Raw genomic sequence first — 19,534 nt, 5'->3', positions numbered from 1 at the left:
CGTCATAACTGTGAGGCCTGGATCAGTGGAATGATGTCACATAAGTGACGCAATTCTACTCGTCCAGGCCGTGAATTATCAACAATACCAATTTTTGAGGTTAATCTCTGCTAATTATGAAAAAATTCTGTATTTTATATTATATATTTATCTCTGCACACTGTCTGTACATAAAAGGGCTAAGCAGTCCAGTTACGCTGTACTAAATCAAAACTTCTTTTTCATCTACCCACATATGCAAACAATGAACAATTAGCCCAATGGGGACACTTATAAGTTCTCTTCTGACCTGCTGAGAATCGCATTATCCTCTCATGTACACAGTGTTGCTATCGTTGCTATTATTTTCGTCCCAAAACACTCTTGAATCTTTTGAATCTCTGTATTTCCACTTGTTTTTTTTTTTTTTTACCATGTTTTGTTCTATTTATTTCCTATTGAATAATCCAGGATTCGAATATACCCACGTATAAGAACATGTGGCGGACAATGTCCAAGGATGCCTCGACAGTACTTATGAAGAGCAACCAGAGGGGCAAAGAAAGAGTACGGCAGGGTGACTATGCATACCTGATGGAATCGGCAACCATAGAGTACGTCACGGAGAGGGAATGCTCCCTGACTCAAATCGGTGGACTTCTGGACAACAAGGGATATGGGATCGCTGTCAAGAAAGGTTTGCGTTATTTTTCCAGCGTGGCGTGATTCGATTTATGCTTTGTATCCGAGTACAGAACAGAAAAGAGCGGACCGATCACGATCGGGCTCTGTCGCTTACGAGATTTCGGCTCATTTGCCCCGGAGGGTGTTTCTGCCGGAGAAAATTCTGAAATATAAGGAGGGAAAAATAATAATAATTGGAGTCCCTATCATGAAATCTAAATGGCCCCCCTAGATTTCAAAACCATGCATGAGGTCAGACATTACGAAAATAATCAGATTGTACAAAGATTACGGGGGGGGGGGGGTGGGGCTGTCCCAGGTTCTTAGGTGCTTATAGGACCCATTGACAATATATTATCAAATATGAGATTCAAATTAACGAGTATAAACACAAATATAATATAAAAAACAGAGCATAGTAAAAATCCTTTAAAACAACGATTCGCAATCAGAGGGAAAATTGTCGTTATGACCGACAGAATTTTAGTTGTTTGCACTGTAGAAACATACGAATGGGGGAAAAAAACTACAAGATAAATTTACCTTTTATTTTGAACTACTTTTGCTAAAATATGCATCTAAAATTCTAGAGCATTAGTTTCCTAAACGTTTGGTTCCATCGCCCCTCTTTTTCTTCAATTTTCTTTCTCATCGCCCTCCTCCCCAACTCAAGCATACCAAGGATATAGGATCTCACATTAAACGCAAAGCTTCTACTGCCCCCTTTGGATCCTTCCATCGCCCACCGTGATGATTGATCCAGAGTTAAATGCTTATGCACACACACTATGTTGATTGTACAACAAAGTTTTGCACTTCGCGTAATGCAGCAGTTTCTGCAACTGGAGTACTCGTTGTAATATAAAAGTGTTCCCTATAACATTTAACGCCTTCGCTTACAAGGAATTTTCGAGAAATCATTCGGATCATCTGTATTTGACGAATGGGCGATAAATATTGTTATACCTTATTATTATACCTTGTCCTAACTTAACCGCACGTTAGTACAAAGGAAAGAAGTTGAAGAAAAAGAAGTGGAGGAAAAGGAAGAAAAACAAAAACGAGTGTAAAAGGAAAGCAGTATAATAAGTACAGCATTAAGTACAGATGAGGGAGGGGAGAGAGAGAGAGAGAGGATAGAGATAAGTAAGTATACTAAGTAGATTTCTCTTTTCACCCTCACCCAACCTGTTCCCTTTTGTTCTTGTATGTATAAAGTAGAAGGATATATCATACGTGGGGAAAAAATAATTGTATAGAAATAAAAGGAAGGTTAAAAAGAACAAATTATCTCGTACGGTTATAACGAAGCCTCTCGATCATGAAAATAGGGAAAAGAAAACAGATAGAGCTAAGTTTGAGTTCATTCCACAGTCGTTTGGACGCAATATTACGTCCCTGATCGTAAAGTGGTTAAAGTAGAGAAAATTATTAAGACCTATTTGTTTCGTGTTCAGTTTTGAAGATGGGGAGGGGGCGGGGGTGAGAAAGGATTTTTTTCGAGGGAAATAACAACGATGTCAAAACCAGAGGTCACCCCAACTGCCCAACCAACACACATACAGATAAAATATATAGATAACATAACTCATATATAGATAACAAGAGGAGACCTACAGCATGTGATCTTATTCACTGGGTGGGGGGGGGGGAGAGTACCTACATACCCCGTTTATAAACACCTATGAATAAGGCGAAGAGAAGAAAAATGTCAATCTTTCCATTACATTTTATGCATAATTCTTAAAGAAAGGCAAAAACATGCTTTTCGAAAATTTCCGTTGTCGTTATAGTGATGTGTTTTGAATTTCATTCATAAAAAACTCGCTATTAACGAATATTTTTTTGTATCTATTACAATAGCTTTTTCACAACCACTTTCGAATTAGTCGTAGTAGCGAGATTCTCGTTATAATGGACTTATACTGTGCATGTAGTTTTTAAATTTTTGTAATTATTTTCCGTACCTTGTTTAGGTAATAGGGAGCTGGCGGATTGGCTCTCGTCGGGCATCCTTCAGTTACAGGAAGAAGGGGCGATCCATACTCTGAAGGAACGCTGGTGGACTCAAAAGGGTGGCGGTAAATGTGGTGATTCAGCCAAACAGTCGTCCAGCAAAGTTCGCGAACTCAGTCTAAGGAACGTTGGTGGCGTTTTCGTGGTGCTGATTTTCGGCCTGGGAGCGGCTACGGTCGTCGCGCTCATCGAGTACTGGTGGAAGACAAGGCAGTATGTCAGCTACGGAGAGGTACGTATAATGGTTAAATCGGGTGTGGTCATTTATTATGATCAAGTGGTTAAGAAATACCCTATAATGATTAATAAAGAAATGGTTGTTTTCGTTATTTTTTAATCTGTTTAGAATAGAGAATTAGAGGTCATTCAAGTATTACGTGAGCATCGGGAGAGGGGGGGGGGGGTTTCGGATTTGCTGACTGTTGATGACAAGGGGGGGGGGGGGTTGAAGATTGCTTACGTCATCAACCACTCTTTTTGAACATATGAAATATTCAAAGCTGCTGACGAAATTTTGCTGACAAGGAGGGGGAGGGGGTCAAAAATGGCTTAACATCTGCTTACGTAATACTTGAATGGCACCTTATGTGCTGGTGGGAATTTTCTGGCGAATTGCATGCACTGAACACGGCCAAGGCTCCATCGAATTTAGTCTATTTTGTCAATTGCCCCTCTTAAGGGGCGGAACCGTGTAATAAACAGTTACATACAGGACAAAGTTTTATCATTTTCGATAAAAAATACTAGTGAAGCAACAAAAATGCGCAAAATATAAGTGGCCGGAGATACGGGAGGGGGCGTGGTGTAGTAACGCCCCCCAGCCGGAATCTACTAAATCTAATGTATATGTATGCCATAGGGTGGACAAAAAGTCAGTAGAAATTTTAAAAATGCATAAAAACCGGGAAAGTAACCGAAATAAAAACGGTTTGCAGTGTTAGCATCACTAGGTCACGGGAATCAGGTAATTTTTTTAACAGGAAAAAAAATACTAAAAAAACAGCCAATAGGTGGCGCTATGAAATAGGTGGACGGGGGGGGGGCGAAACTCGAAAACAGCCGATTGGTGACGCTAGTATGAGCGACTTCGGTGGAAATATGCAAATGAGACGGTTATAAGAACATGCGCTCCTAATCCACAACCATTTCACCGCTGTAAACCGTGTATATGGACCTGCTGCACTCTGCCGTTGCTGGATGTGTGACTCGCTTGCAATGTTTTATCACCTATGGTGGTGGTCATATGGAACACATACTACTGCAATAAACGATTTGGAGGCATTCTGTTCGTTGTTTGCGTATCTTTTCTTTGACTTGTTACGGGTTACTACCTATCGGCTGATTTTTTGAGTTATTTTTTTTCCTATGAAAAAAAATCCTGTGACAGCGATATTTTTAAGTGTCTGCGGACTTCTTGCCCACCCTGTATATGAATTCACATCATGATCAACTCGCTGCCCCCCCCCCCTCCTCCAGCCTTTTAAGTCTATCTCCGCTTATGACTTGGCTTGGGGTTATGCAAGACCCAAACGCGTGTGTAAGGGTGAGATAGCATCCGTATTCCTGCTGAGAGGGAGTGGGTTCACATACCTTTCATGCATTTCTGTGAATAAACGCACTATTTGCACGTTTCGAAGGTTACGTACATCACCTTCAACGCATTTGTTGATATACACTCCTGTGAATTTTCGGGGTGTACGACGAGTTTCTTACACGTCTGGAGGCAAGTAAGCATCCCATGAACTATTTACAGGGGGACGCAATACACGCTCCTTGCGAATTTCAAAGGGATCTTGAAGCATAAAAGGTTGCGAAACCCTACCACAGACGAAAGAGAAAGTGTCAACAGACATGCCTAAAACTACGACATTGCCGGTCGTATTGTAAAAGCATAATGGTAACTATCCACACTGCCTGGCAAAAAAATATTCCAATATTATACCAGCAAAAGCGAGACTTACAATGTGCATACACGTCTTCATTGTGACAGTGAAATTACTTTTATGAAGTCATGCAATATCTCAACACACACTTCTTTCTAGCCCAATTTGCAGTCTGATTCGACGTAGCTGATAAAACGACCATGATCTGGTTAGGAGGAAGGGTATGTGAACCCAAAGGACTCTGGTTCGAATTCGAATCCAACTGCTAATATATTACATGCATTTTTTGCCCGAGTGGCGTCGTGGTAAGGTGCTCGTCTACCACCGTGAAGATTTCCGTCAGGGCCACGTGTTGGATCTTGGAAAAGCACATAGACAACAAGTTCTTTCCCGACAAACCTGAGGTGGTGACTACCGATATATGGTACCTTCATTTCCGACTCAACTCTATCGGTAGTAAATTGCTGTGTAGTGTTATTATATTTTCCTGAAAGATTTGCTGCAATATGTGCAATCAACTATTTCAGAATGCGGGATATTGTAATGTGGTAGGCCCTTTAGAGTGCAATCTGGATAACGTAAATTCTACCGCAAGTCAGCAGAGTTGGTGTCCGGTAAAGTAGTTGTATTAGGCCCTAATTTACACGATTGTTGAAATCCTTGGTGAGTCAAGGAGGACGTAAATGAACTTGTGTGGTGACCAATCGCAGCGTTCGAATGGTATTTAGTGCTTTTCAATATATTTCTCGTAGTTCCAGTTCAACGTACCTTGCTATTGAGAATCTTGGACATGCGATCGCTTTAGTAAATGTCTATTGATAGATTAGTACAGGGTGATTCTAAATTAATGGAACAAACTTGACAGAGAAACGAGGTGATATAAGACCCTTGAGCAAGCATTTTTGGTCTTAATGTGCAGGAATGTGCGATCCAATCACAATAGCAAAGACGGTAGAGGGCATTTCTGGAGAGAACACAACACTTCCCCGAAATCAAATATTATATTTTCCTGAAAGATTTGCTGCAATATTGGCAATCAACCATTTCAGGATGTAGGGTATCGTAATGTGGCAGGCCTTTCCATAGTGCAACCTGGATAACGCAAATTCTACCACAAGTCAGCATACCGCTTGATCATCATTTGGCGCAGCATAACCTCGACGGTCCTTGCACCAATAAAAACAAAAAAAAATCTCCAATCCTATCCGGAGGTGCATTTATGCACTCTCGAAGTTTTGATAGCAGATATCGCAGCAAATCCATCGGCAAAATATGTTTGTTTTTGGTAAAGTGCACTCTCTAAAAAACACCTTCTACCGTCTTTGCTATTGCGATCCGACTGCATATTCCATGACCAAAAATGCTTGTTTAGGTGTCGTTATATCGCCTCTTAAAGATTGCCCATGAATTTAGAATCGTCCTTTAGAGTCATTCAAACTCACTTCATTTTTTGTTGCTGTTCAATATTGCTGACACTATACATAAACACCCCAGCAAAACAGAAACGATTCAGATCATAACACTCCATCAGAGGCTTCTAGAACGGTGACGGCTTTTCAGCCTCTCAGTGCATTTAGTTTCGCGAACGATTCCTTTGATGTCAACGAAACATCAAAGGAAATTTAACGTAAAAGCTGAAAAAATAAAACACTACTCAGAATAAATGGCCGTCAACACTTATCCTAGAACTCGATAGACCTAATTTCACAGGTAATGGTTTAATACACAAAATATACAGTACATGTAATCTTACAATGTATTTTAAGCAGGTTTTGAGAAGATAAAACGGCTTTTAATGAGTGCCCCGAAAGTTAAAAGCAAAGTCATGTTAACATTAAAGTAGGATTAATTTTTCTTTGAAAGACACAAAAAATGTGAATTTTTCACTCCTTTCATGTTTTTTGTCCAACTCTGTACTATATCCGTGTCTCGTATTGAAAAAAGAAATATATATTAGAAAAATATTTTAAAGACCAAGTCTTATATAAAGGGGAAGCCATTAACTGTGTGTAGTTGTTACGGTTAAAGTGATGAATCTGGTTATTATATATAAATCGGCCGAGCATTTTGAAAAGTATGATAAATTCCCCTAAATTAATCACCTTTACTGGCGATTATTTATAGTACCCAAGCGTCGTTGGTAAATTTGATATAAATTTCCGTAAATTAATCACTTTGTGCTTATGCATAGTATCCAACCGTCATTGGTTGAATTTAATATAAGTGCTAAAAAAATTATCGCTATCACCGGTGATTATGCATAATACACCAAGCGTTGCGTCGTTGGTAAACATGATAAATCGCACTATATGATATAGTATACAATGATAATCATGCATGTATTGTATCATTACATCGGGGTTACGATCGTAAAATTTATCTTTGTACCGGGGTCAGACTATATTCCTCACACACATACTATAGATAAATTTGGATTTTTTTTCACTTTTTTAAATCAAATTCGTCAATTACACTAGAGTATTATGAATAATCATTGACGAAGGCGATAAATTTCAAGTATTTATCAAATTTACAAACGACACTTGGTTATTATACATAATCGCCAGTAAAAGTGATAACGTTTTCGGTATTTCCCATATTAAGCTCCCAAATTACTTATTTATTTTATTGTCAAATTACGACTCTATTGGGTATAATGCATAATCTCCGGTAAAAGGGACAATTTTTTTAGTATTTACCAAATTTACCCACGACGCTTCGGTATTATACATTTTCATCAGTAGAAGTGATAGACTTATCAAACTTACCAAGGTGATTGGTAAGTATGTATAATAACCGATTCATCACATTTACCGTAACATAGTCATTGTCTCGGATCCTATGTGATCGTGTAGGCATCGAGCTGGACTCTCATTGCGAGGATCCGCGTTCGAACTCCGTTGGTGGTACAGTGGTGGTCAGCTGAAGTTGGCTTTCTGAGATATATTTAAAACAGGAGTTAACAGTTAACAGGAGTATTTCGAACTCCTGTTTAACGGACACCATTTTCATACCATTCGTTTCATTCGCCTGAAATCCATATTCGGACACCAGTAGTTACGATTTTGGCTCTAATTGTGCTCCCTAGATGGCAGCCAAACGTTAATTATTTGATCAACTTTATTATATTTGGCTACTTTTGAATGAAATTTTGGCTTGAGGTTTGTTAATGTTTGGCACCCGTTTAGAATCTGAAATCATGGTTGCTGTTTGTGCTCCTATATATTTTACATTATTCCCCGATATTTAATATGGCCAGCTCTAGTATATAATCATCGCTCTTTATCACTCAGTGAAAAAATTGATGTCTCAAATACAGTGAAAAACGTAAAGTTATAGTTCGTGCTCTTACAAATGAATTCAATACATTGATTAAATACATTTCCCTGTAAACGCAATGACGGAAAGGCCATTTGATATAGTCTTTCAGCTTAAAATACATTTTGAAGGAGTTGAAATAATCAGCAAAACCACACAAAACTGCAACTGATCAATTTTTCCAAAAGATGTTAATTCCGTATTTGAACTTTGTATGATATTTGTTTTGTAATTTAAATTTCGTTTCTGCGCAATAATTATGTATTTCCATGACATTAAATGCATTTCATATAGTCAGAATTTCATTCATGTTCAAATAAAAAGACCCATTTCAGTTACCGTTAATACAGGGTAGGCAAAAAGTCCGTAGAAAATTTAAAAATGAATAAAAACCAGAAAAATATTCGAAATAAAAAAACGGTTTGTAGGGTTCGCATCGCTAGGTCACGGGAATTTTTTTAAGACGGGGAAAAACTCGAAAAACAGCCGATAGGTGACGCTGTGACTTCAGTGGAAATATGCAAATGAGACGGTTATAAGAACTTGCGTGCTCCTAATCCACAATCAGTTCACTGTTGTAAATCGTGTATATGGACCTGTTGCACTCTGGCGTTGCTTGCAATGTGTTATCCCCTTGTGGTGGTGGTGGTCATGTGGAGAAGACATACTGTTGTAATAAACGATTTGGAGGCATTCTTTTCTGGTAATTTCGTATCTTTTCTTTGACTTGCGTATGTCAGCGCCACCAAATGGCTGTTTTTTGAGGTTTTTTTTAATTCCCTGTAAAAAAAAATTCCCGTGACCTCGCGATGCTAACCATGCAAACCGTTTTTTATTTCGGTTATTTTTCCAGTTTTTATGAATTTCTAAAATTTCTACGGACTTTTTGCTCACCCTGTACTACGTAATACAATTAATACAGAAACTCCCCTCCCCCGAAACGGCCGCCCCCCTCTTTTACGGACAATTTATTTTTGTCCCGCGAGCGTCCGCAAAAGAGAGGGGTTTTACTGTATCTGACAGACTCTGTAACTTCCTCGATCAAAGGCCACTAATTTCGATTCGCGCTTCTCTTCCGTACATATATTGTTCGTAATTATTTTTGTCGTCTTTTTTTATTCTTTTGTTTCATTTTTCTGTTTAAATGCTATTTCAGAGGCCTTTCTGGCAAATGTTGGTCGAAGAGTTGAAATTTGCTCTTTCTTGCGAAAACACGACGAAACCTGTTCCCAAAAAGAAATCGCCACCTCCTCACACAGCGTCTTCAACCGAAGGCAGCAGCAAATATTCGCTTCCCACAAGCACAAGTTGATCATTTTTTTTTTCAATTTCATTTTGTTATATTTACTTATTAAAAAAAAAAGCTTCACGCTTCCAATCTGGTCACGTGGTCGGCCGTTACGGTCGCGTTGTCATAAAAACGTGCTGGAGTTTTATGAAAGTGTTAAACACCACACACCAGAAACACATTCGCAAATATAATATCTATGTGTTAATGACATTGCTCGGCAGTTTTCAAAGAGAAATTGTTCTGTATATATATATACGGGTTTTAGTGCGTACATCTATAGTCGCAGATGCTTTTGTACTTAATGAATGGACTTCGAAATGGTAAGAAATGTATTTTGTTTCAGTAAAAAAAAAAATAATTATTTAGCGTACATTTCAGCTTCGGATTATTATTGCTTCAATCGTAATCTATCAAATTAGTTTTCAATGTTTATGTTTCTAACACATTAATTGTTAAGCGTTGAAAATATCCAGAGAAAAAAATTTGAGAGGTTATATTAAGCATGAGGGAGTTATATAATCCTTGAATGCTATTTTACATGACAAAAAATTTAGCGGCCGTTCGAGTATTACGTCAGCATCGATGGAGGGAAGGGTATTTCCGATTTCCTGACTTCTGATAACAAGGGGAGGGTTTGGATGATGCTTACGTCATCAACCACCCTTTATAAAAATATGAAATATTCTTAAGGACATCTTATTCTGTGATCCAAAAAAAAAATCCTTTCGATAGTTATTGGGCACCTGAACTAACATCCTCCCTATTGATAAGTCCCCTACAGAGCCACTTTAGTGATTTCTAAATGTTTCACGGGTCCTTCAAGCCCTCAGGAAATGTGTCCGGGCCGCTAAAGTGCTCTGTAACTGTGCCACGCATCACTCAAGTGGTCCGTAATTATGCCTCGATCACTTAGGTAATCTTGGAATGTTCCGCGGGTAACTTGAGTGATGTAGAGCCGCACTGGGTGCTGCTTAAGTGCTCTAAAAATTGTGCCACATGTCACTCAAGGGATCTCTAAATGTGCCACGGATCGTTTAAGTGCTCTGTAACTTTGTCGCGGGTTACTTAAGTGATCTTTGAATGTGAAAGTGATCTGTGAGGCCTACTTCAGTGATCTGGAATTGTGCCACGGGTAATTTAAGCAATTTGTAAATGTGCAAAATTAGGTTTGAGGGGGCAAGCCATATCAGATAACCTTCAGGGCCATATTTAGTCTGCGGATCAAGGGTTTACCAAGGATTTACCATGGCTTAAAGAGTGAGTCGCAATGAATTTCTTAAAGATAAATTTTGAGTTCTTAGCCTTCAAATAGCATTGAAATTAACAGAAATTGATTATAATAACATATAAAGGTATTTTCTTTCGAAATTTTAATTGAAAAAAAATATTTTTTGCGCGTACGTTTCTGATCCCACCACCAATATGCGTTAGGAGGTAGGGCAATGTTGACGAAATTTTGATGACAAAGGGGAGAGGGTCAGAGTTTTGCTGAATTTTGCTGACAAAGGGGGGGGGGTCAAAAATGGCTAAAAATTTGCTTACGTAATACTTGAACGGCCCCCTTATTGTCAATATTAAAAGAAAATATGCGAACACACTGTATTTATATGATTTAAATAGATTTGAATAGTTGAAAAAAACGTCATTTGAGGTGGTATTTTTCGAAAAGGAACATATTTCCATTTTTTTTCGGAAATGCACTTTCTAACGGTTTATGAATCTTTGGAATAGATCGGTCAGATTATGCAACCGGAAATATTTTCGTTCGAAATCGTGATGTAAAGTTAGTCGTTTCTATCGAAAAAGGGAACACGTCCATCTTTTTGATACACTTCGGCATCTTTCATCTATTGATAACGGATCTCTCGATAACCCATTAGACCGAAAATGTTGTCCGCTAACGGGGAGTGCCCGCAGTAAGATACTTCAAGTCCCGTCGATGCAATTCAAAATTGTGTCCGACAGTGGAGGTGTCCACTAATGGGAGCGTCCGTTACGGGAGATTCCACAGTAGAATGATCGTGTTTCTTATGTTAATGGGAAGAGGGCAGTGAGAGGGTACCTTTCTGGGCTAGTTAAAACCTTCTGAATCAGCAGGTGACGTAGAAATTTCCATATTTGAATTTTTCATACTTGACCAGCTCAAATTTCTATATATATATATATATCAAAAAAGGTAGCATTTTCACTATTTTTCTTTCAAAACGGAATATTTCCGAAATTCAAATGCGAATAACTTTGTTAATAACGATCAAAAACATAACAAATGTTTAAATATTCTTCAATTGTTCCTATATGCTACCCGTTGGGCATTTTCTAATTTTGTAAAGCAAACGTATTCTGGTGGGAAACGTTTTTTACTTCTACTGTGAATTAAGCGAAAGTGAACATGACCAAATTGAAAATAAGCTCCTCATTTGTTGTGTATGCTAATTGATTTTTCTATCATTGTTAAAGAATGCACAGCAATACGTCTACTCAACACATCCATGTATATCAATGACACTTGCGATTGATTAGAGAATTTCACCCTGAGCTTCATCACACACACAGTGTCGAAATGAAATAGTACTTAATAAATGCATTATTTTATCCGTTTTTCGTACTCATTTTATGGCTCGGTACGGTGATATCTTTCGTCACAAGCCTGTTTTAGGCCGCGGGATGCGTAATTACAATCCTTACTTTCTTAGTAACACAGGAATCATTAGCACGCCTGTGATTGGTTACAGCGAGCAAAAAAACTAGCGAGACGTCACGAGAGGCGGAGTTTTGGGAGAAACTGAATTTCAAAGTTCATTAACGAAAAATGTAATTTTTTTTTATTGAATCAGTAAATGGTAGCTGGGCCCAGCTTCGCGAGCCGTTATTATTGTCTTCTCGATGCACGTGAACAGCATTTGATTAAACCAGAAACAAAAACGGAAACATTTTTTTAGTAAATCAGTAAATGACAGCAAAGATGGAAAAAAAGTTTGGATCAGTTTCAGATCGAATCGAACGCACAACCTTCGGTACGTGTGAGACCCGTATTATAACCATTACTCCAACGGTGGATGGCGGACTCCAGCACAATTAAATGTATCTATTGTTAAACGTCACCAGCAAAAATTTCACCATGAGTGACGTAATAGTTCATCACTCATTTCGGCCAATCACGATGCATTAAATTTCTACAGCGTAGCTAGAAATGTAGGGATTGTTTATAAGCGGCCGGCGTGTTATACACTATAAAAGTTTCAGTAAAGTTCTTTTATGAAACTTGAAAATGCATATGCGTATCGGTTGCATTCGAGTGAATGGCTTATGAGTTGTTTTTTTCCGGTTTTGTAAAAGAACTTTTATCAAATTTTTATCTTGTAATCTCGGTCTTAGTCTAACGAGTTTGTTACAATGACTTTCGTAACACAGGCGACGCTCGATAAAACGGTGTTGTGTCCCGCGTTATAGCTACCATTGCATTACAGTGACAGATGGGATAATTCTCAAATGTTCTCATAGAACGACTATCATATATGCTTTACATTCGATATAACGACCCTCCCAATATAACATCCATATTCGACGGCGACTGTACTTTGTTCACTCCGTGGTTCCTTTGGCTTTAAATTTAGAATCAACGAATAAATTCTTATTCCTTTGACCTGTGTTGAAATTACTGTAAAAACCATTTTCCACAACAATATTCAGTCCCTTTATTCCCTCGATACACATATGGTTCCAAGATACAATAATTTCAGTACATATATAGTATTTTTTCAGTTTGATAACACAAATGTAACGCTCATTTAAAAATCGACTCTCGACAATTTCCAGCGGAATACATTGTACATTAATTAACTTATCTAATTCCAGATACACATTATTACGCATTCGTATCGACGCTTCTCTTTTGTCTATTCGCGTACTTTGGTCTATGGACGGGTTTACCTTAGGGTAAGGGAGAAAATTAAGCCTTGTATACACTCACCTTCAAATATCCTAAATATTATGTTTATCACATAAATATTACGGATACAATAACTATAAACATTACACTATAATTAATTTTTTTGAATGTCAATAAATATTTTTCCTCTAGAAAACTCCGATTAGGAGACGCAATCTGTCAACGAGATGCACTAATCCTTGTATTACTGATAGTAACTATTTTCTATTATAATGATGATAAACCGGGAGGTAATAAAATATCTGGTGATTATTACTAAAAAAAATAGTCAATCCAAACAATTTTCCGGATTGGTGCGAATTCAAAAATTTGCGATCTTTTTTAAAAAATGAAACTCATTTAAAAAGCTTTGTTTGAATGGAGAACAGTTGGCCTATCCATTGTGTAACGCTTTAGATCAGGGAGTGCACAACCTCCGGCCCGCCAAGTGGCCCCATCTGACCCGCTAAAGCAGGGCTTGTTGCTCATAAGTTCGGGTCTTGGGGAAACATGACTTTTTGGGAGCCCCATATACAGTGAAACTATTTCGATACAACGATACTCTGCGGACCAAGAAAAATTATCGTTATAGAGAGATCAAGCATTATCATCAGGTGATGACAAATTTAGGCTGGTGCTCGCAACTTTTCTGAATCGGCATTGTTAGTATTTTACCATAAAATATATTTATGAGTATTTATTCAGAGCAAAAAACTTGTAATTCATTTGTTAATGAATAAAATTCACTTAGTTGTTCAACTATGTAAAGTACTTTATACTGTTCATTACTATTTTGTACTACAGTGTAAGTAGCTTCGAAGCAACTTCATTAACACTTTCAAAAGGTAGATAGTGCAAATACCGATGCAATTAGACATCTTCGAAAGAACAAAGACTGATGAGGAATCAAAAAATATATTAAAGGTGATTTTAAGCAAGATTTAAAAAATATTGTTGTAGCAGTTCCAAAAAAATAAGAGATTTAGCATATAGTAAAGGATATCGTTGTATCGAGAGGATTTTAACATTAGACTGCAAGCAATTCCACAGGAGATTTGAGAAAATATCGTTGTGGAAGGATTTATCGTTCTAGTGAAGTTTCACTGTACATAGTATTCTTTAAAGCTGAAGCGCACGCAGTGGGGAAGTTGTATGGAGTACCCGTGTCTTCCCAAGACGATCAACAAAATTGGAAATATTTCTTAATATATTTTTGTAAAAAATTAAAATATCGGAAGAAGGGACCTTGAGCAAGCGCCCTGTCTCCCCATGCGAGAAACAATCACTGCGTAAAAGGCGTTCCGGTAGAGAAGTATCAATACATAATACACACAAAATGATAAATACCAAGACTGACCATATTTCTATCATAAAAATATGAACATTCAAGATCTATACGGTATATCACCAATTATCACAAAAAAATTCCCGAAGGCAAGCACAATTGATAATTGTATCAAAAAAAATTGTTGGAGGCAGGAATTTATAAGTTATGAAAATAATCTTAATTCTTGATTTTAAAAAGCCAAGGCTCGCTGAAAATAGGGGGGAAAATGACATTTTACGAAAAAGTTGGGATGACCAAACTTACGGGTATGTCTCCAGCATGACCCAGTCTTCTTCGATCCCCAATCTTTCATTGAGATAGAGCGGTCGGCGATGATCACTAAGGAGGTGGTATGTCTCGTAAAATACGGGTCATATGGTCACGCTGTATATAAAAGTTTCTGGCCATTGGATTGAAAAAGTTGCGCACCCCTGCTTTAGATACTTGTGAATATTGATGCCATCTTAATACCGCATTACGACTTGATGGCCCATCGGCTTTAAGGAAAGTTTTAATTAATTTTTTCTTTTGGATTGAACACAACACATAAAACATACATTCAAAACAAATGAGGTGAACATCAAAAAGATGTAAGACAAAAAGAAAAAACACAAAATGACATACATGACCATGACGAAGTGAATGTCTGCAAAATGTTGAAAACTCCCAACTTCAAAGAAAATTATCTATTTAGCGCATCAACCATTTTTTTTCTTCTGGTATTTGGATCAATGTAAGTGTTTTGAAACCGATGCTATTTACTGTTTGGTCCCATCATAGCAGCGCTTTCATCAGGATCCATCGATGAGAAAAATAACAATGCTTACAGATTACAGAGTTCCGCCACTGAAATGCTATTCTTTTGTTTTCACGCTGGAGTAAAGAGAAAATAACCCGGGGGAAAATAAAAACCCTATCAAAAACATTGAGTGTTTTCCTTTCATGAAATTCATCCCGCCCTGAAGTGAAATCTGCAGAATAAGAATAAACCGCGGTTTTCTTCACACGAGGATCTGGAAAATGTTCACTCTATTTTCTCATAACCCAAAGAGAGAGAAAGGGTGTGTGGATGACAGTTGATCGATTCGGGAAGTAGAAATCCCGAGTAGAAGAAAATATTACGTTATTCATTCACAACACAGAACATCCGTGTGTTACGAATCGGTTTAATATGCTAATTTCGCGTAGGAAGCCATCTCCTCCGTCAGTGGTTCCCAAAATGTGAGTTCCGACTCCCGGGGAAGGGGCGCTTGAAGCAGCTAGGGGAGTCACGAAGGATTTTCTAAAATTTAAACGTCTTAAAACATATTTATTTATTTCGCAACGTGAATAAATATGTCAAACCTAAAACACACCTTAACTCTTAGCTGTGCTATTTATTATTCATGTACTAGTCAAAAGTAAAGCACACAACTATAGTAATAAATTAGAAACTACAGGATGTATGGAAAAGGAAACTCCCCCATTAAAATTGAAAATCTTAATAAGCAATAAGTGAAAAAGAAAAACCATTATTTTTTCACATGCTTGTGCACAAAACCCTGAAAACAACGGTACAAATCTGAAATCATTACACTTCACCCATAGTTCGAAAAATAGATGGCAGCACTGTAACAAGCATTACATAGAAACGGACTTCCTGTCAGGGTCACAACACGTACCATTCCAACATGGACCAATTCGTTAGAAGTTCCGCGGAGGAATATGACGAGACGCATGCGTGATTCAATAGTAGTAAGCAGCCCTGCAGAATTGCAATTAAAATGTTTGACAAAATCATGTAGCTGCAGGTTTTGATGATAGAAAGCCCTACAACCATTCAACTTTAATTGGTTCTAAAACTGCTGCATAGACAACGTACATACAAGCACGAGCACTGGCGTATTTCGATTGGAATGTGTGTTATTATTTAAAAAAAAAAACTCGAAATAACGCAGAGTTGATTAAATTTTAACTGAAGTTTGAAAAGGAGGGAGGAGTCACCATTTCTTGTTGAAAGAGGGGTCGTGCCTCAAAAAGTTTGGGAACCACTGTCCTACGTCAATATGATCTATACTTGAAGTATAACCTGACTAAGTATCATACTTTTTCGAATGGCTCTTATATTGATTTTTTATTGAAGAGCCAATTTCTAAATTTTTTGACTAATTTTATTCGGTATTCGGATTGAAAGGAATGTTTCCTAATCGTTACAATGGTCAGTGATTAATCTTCTTATAACATATGGAATCAACTACGTTAGGGGAAAGTTGTTTCGCGGTAACGCGTGTATTTTTGTAATTTACACACAGGGTGTTTGAGATAGGACTACCTCACTTTGAAAATGATATAACTTAGAAACAGCTACAGTAAGATGAAACAAGTAGTTCGTCGAATAAGCAGGCCTGATTTCAATTACGCCGGTTTGTGGAATTAACTGAAACTTTGGCTGATAGATGGGCACTGTAGTCTCAGTACGACATTTTTTAAGCAGTGTGTGATGTGTTTTCCCAAAATATGGGACAAATCACGCAAAAACCGATGGATTTGAAATGTGTCGCATTGCATAGCAATAACAATCCACTTTCCTGAAATGGGTCTTTTGCAATGGATGGTCATATGCCTCACAAATTAACTGTTCAAGATAATACAGCGTCTGGGCTGAATTACCAGATTCGAAAATTATGAAAGGAGGACGCCCGAGCGAGCACCAGCTTTCAACGTCACCTTTCCGAATTTTCTTTACAGATGGCACCACTAAGAATCAGCATTGAGTGTTGTTTGTATCCCGTTTTCTTTGTTTCTGAAGAGAAGGGGGAGCACTGGGGTGACCATACGTCCCGTATTTACCGTCCCGGTTTTTTCCGCTTTTTACGCGAAACTTACTTGAATTTTTATTCTTTATTGAAGTCAAAGAATGAAATTATTTTCCCTCTCATAAATTATATTATGATAATTACAATTATAAACAAGTACATTAATCTCTCACATTTGTCTTGGTGAAAGTTTTTATTTCATGGAATTCATTTAAATCCACTGCAATTTGCAGTAATGCTTTATTTCCTGCTTTTTTTATTTTTACGTAATTTCTCTAATACTTGGCAACTTTGTTTACTTTTGGCGTAACTTTTGGCGATAATTGGCGATGTCCCGTATTTGGAATCCCAATTTTCGTATTTCTTTCGAGGAAATATGGTCAGCCTAGGTAGCACCCCCTCTTCAATACATTAGATGGTGGTGAGCAGACAATGGTAAAGTGAGATTGCGGTTTATTCTTCTAGAGTTGTTTTTCTGACTGTCTTTTTCATCATATTCTAGCTGCGCCGTGGTTAGATTAGCATCTACTGCTGTGCTTGAGACTTGGCTCCTTGAATTTCGAGGGTGATTAGTCGAAAGTTCAAAGCGTGCTAACGTGTGAGGAAAAAAACACACGCACAAAAATTCGTATCAATTTAGAGATACAGTCGATCCCGCTTATAACGCTCCTACTTATGTTTTCCTGTTTAGTACGACCTATTTTCGTGACTCAATACATTAATTTTCATTAAGATTTCTCGTTTGAAGCGTTTTCCGTTTGAAGCGATTTGTTGCAACGTTTTTAGGATTTTCTTTGAAAAACGTTATAGAAGCGGGATCCGCTGTGTATTTTTCAGAGGAAATATTTCCCTAGTAAAGCAAAGAAAAATAATTACTGAAATCTGAAAAGGAAGACAAGAGTGAATTTTCTAAAACGTAGGAGGACGCTGGAAATGATATCAAAATAGGGGGAAAGAAGACTGGTAACCCCACTTTCAAATGGCCCAATAGAAGAAATCGTTATACTAAAACGACAGTGGTGCCATCTACAAGTTAAAATTGTAGCAATTTCTCAAAACGGAGTATTTGAAATTCCGGGCCTGCTCATTGAACACACTGTTCAACTACCACTGTTTCAAATGTTAGGAAATTCTTTCCGAAACAACCCGTAGTTAATAGCAATTTTTAGATATATCATCAAGTATGCAAGATCCCTGCTATCGACGGCCATTGCGCCAAACCACCTCGAAATTCTCCATGAGGCGCGCAGTTAAGAAATTGAATTCGACAAATTACTAGTGATCATTCTCTAATGTCACTATATAAATAACGTGTCTATTTGGCTAAAATTTTCTCCGATTCAAGTCAGAACTTTTCGTCTAATCAGCCAAAGTTTTACGATTAATACAAAATCCAACGAGTATCTTGATATCTATTAGACTGCTAAGAGTTTCCTGCAATGTTTCAGGACGTCTAAACACCTATGAGATTCGACAATTCCACTAGTATTACGCTCTATATGTGAGAAAATGCCTGTTTTGTTTTTCATCCTCCAGAGAGAGCTGTTATACTCTTTTTGTGTCTTCCTATTATACTCTAATTTTGAACAAGGCTCCGGCCCTCTATCGGCAATTCCAGCCATTGCCTACTACTCTATTGTCCGATATACGTATGTATCTTCACAGGTTTGCTTCAGATTATTTCGGACACGTTTAGAGCGAGTAGAGTCACGCCGCTATTGCGTGTATCCAGCGCCAACAACAAGATGCACCGCCTCTGATTCAAGAGTCGCAGCATTCGTGATGGAGAGAGGAGGTCTTTCTGTAATCCGTGGTCATCTGAAGGATGCCGTTTTCCTGAGGTACTTCGATTGCGGATGGTACGTAAGTTCCTCCGGGAATGCATTTGGAACACTGCCGTCTTAACGCGGGTCTTTGACGGGATGCACGGCACTTGACGGCGAACCTCAGCTCCTCTGCCATCTCGGCGCACAGGGATTGCTGAAACGAATGGACAAAGCAAATTAGTGAAATTATAAAAAAATTAAAAGACAAGTCCCTCCCCCCCCGGGTTTTGATGTCGATCAGTGTTACCATCTGGCTAATTACACGATACGTTGTCAGTGTTATCCAAAAGTGTGATTGTGAAGAGTAGTTTGAATCCTTTCCTAAATTTTGATTAGTGATTTGGTAAAATAGGGGTATTTTTTGTTATAAACGAGAAAAATACGGTGATCTCTCGCATATACGTTTCTCTCAGTTATAAAACTATTTTCTGCACTCCCGATCAAAGATTTAGGTAAATAATGCTATACACTTTTATACGCCTCTCTC

General features: G+C 37.9%; 3 protein-coding genes across 4 annotated transcripts in view; 2 read left to right on the top strand and 1 right to left on the bottom strand.

Annotated features, from left to right (window-relative positions):
• Window positions 1–11,763, top strand: part of LOC149075527 (glutamate receptor ionotropic, kainate 2-like) — a 71,874-nt gene extending 60,111 nt beyond the window's left edge. Inside the window, exons 13-15 of the mRNA XM_089242902.1 lie at window positions 451–676; window positions 2,640–2,911; window positions 9,037–11,763. Coding sequence (XP_089099028.1) covers window positions 451–676; window positions 2,640–2,911; window positions 9,037–9,192 — 654 coding nt within the window. The 3' untranslated portion in view covers window positions 9,193–11,763. The remainder of the gene's footprint in view (window positions 1–450; window positions 677–2,639; window positions 2,912–9,036) is intronic.
• The window catches only part of LOC149075525 (metabotropic glutamate receptor 1-like), a 167,166-nt gene continuing 157,037 nt past the window's right edge, over window positions 9,406–19,534 (top strand). Inside the window, exon 1 of the mRNA XM_089242901.1 lies at window positions 9,406–9,491. The gene's annotated coding sequence lies outside the window, so the exon portion shown is untranslated. The remainder of the gene's footprint in view (window positions 9,492–19,534) is intronic.
• The window catches only part of LOC149075526 (glutamate receptor ionotropic, kainate 2-like), a 47,573-nt gene continuing 40,881 nt past the window's right edge, over window positions 12,843–19,534 (bottom strand). For both annotated transcript variants that reach the window (XM_089242897.1, XM_089242898.1), the window contains exon 15: window positions 12,843–19,201. In XM_089242897.1, the coding sequence (XP_089099023.1) occupies window positions 18,983–19,201 (219 nt within the window). In that variant the 3' untranslated portion in view covers window positions 12,843–18,982. The remainder of the gene's footprint in view (window positions 19,202–19,534) is intronic.

This window comes from Pholcus phalangioides, unplaced genomic scaffold (assembly GCF_987345545.1).
Source record: "Pholcus phalangioides strain wild (caught in Gottingen) unplaced genomic scaffold, Ppha-v1.0 ptg000015l_1, whole genome shotgun sequence".
NCBI classification, from domain to species: Eukaryota; Metazoa; Arthropoda; class Arachnida; order Araneae; family Pholcidae; genus Pholcus; species Pholcus phalangioides.
The sequence above is the reverse complement of the archived record's forward strand: the minus strand, read 5'-3'. Positions and strand labels throughout refer to the sequence as shown.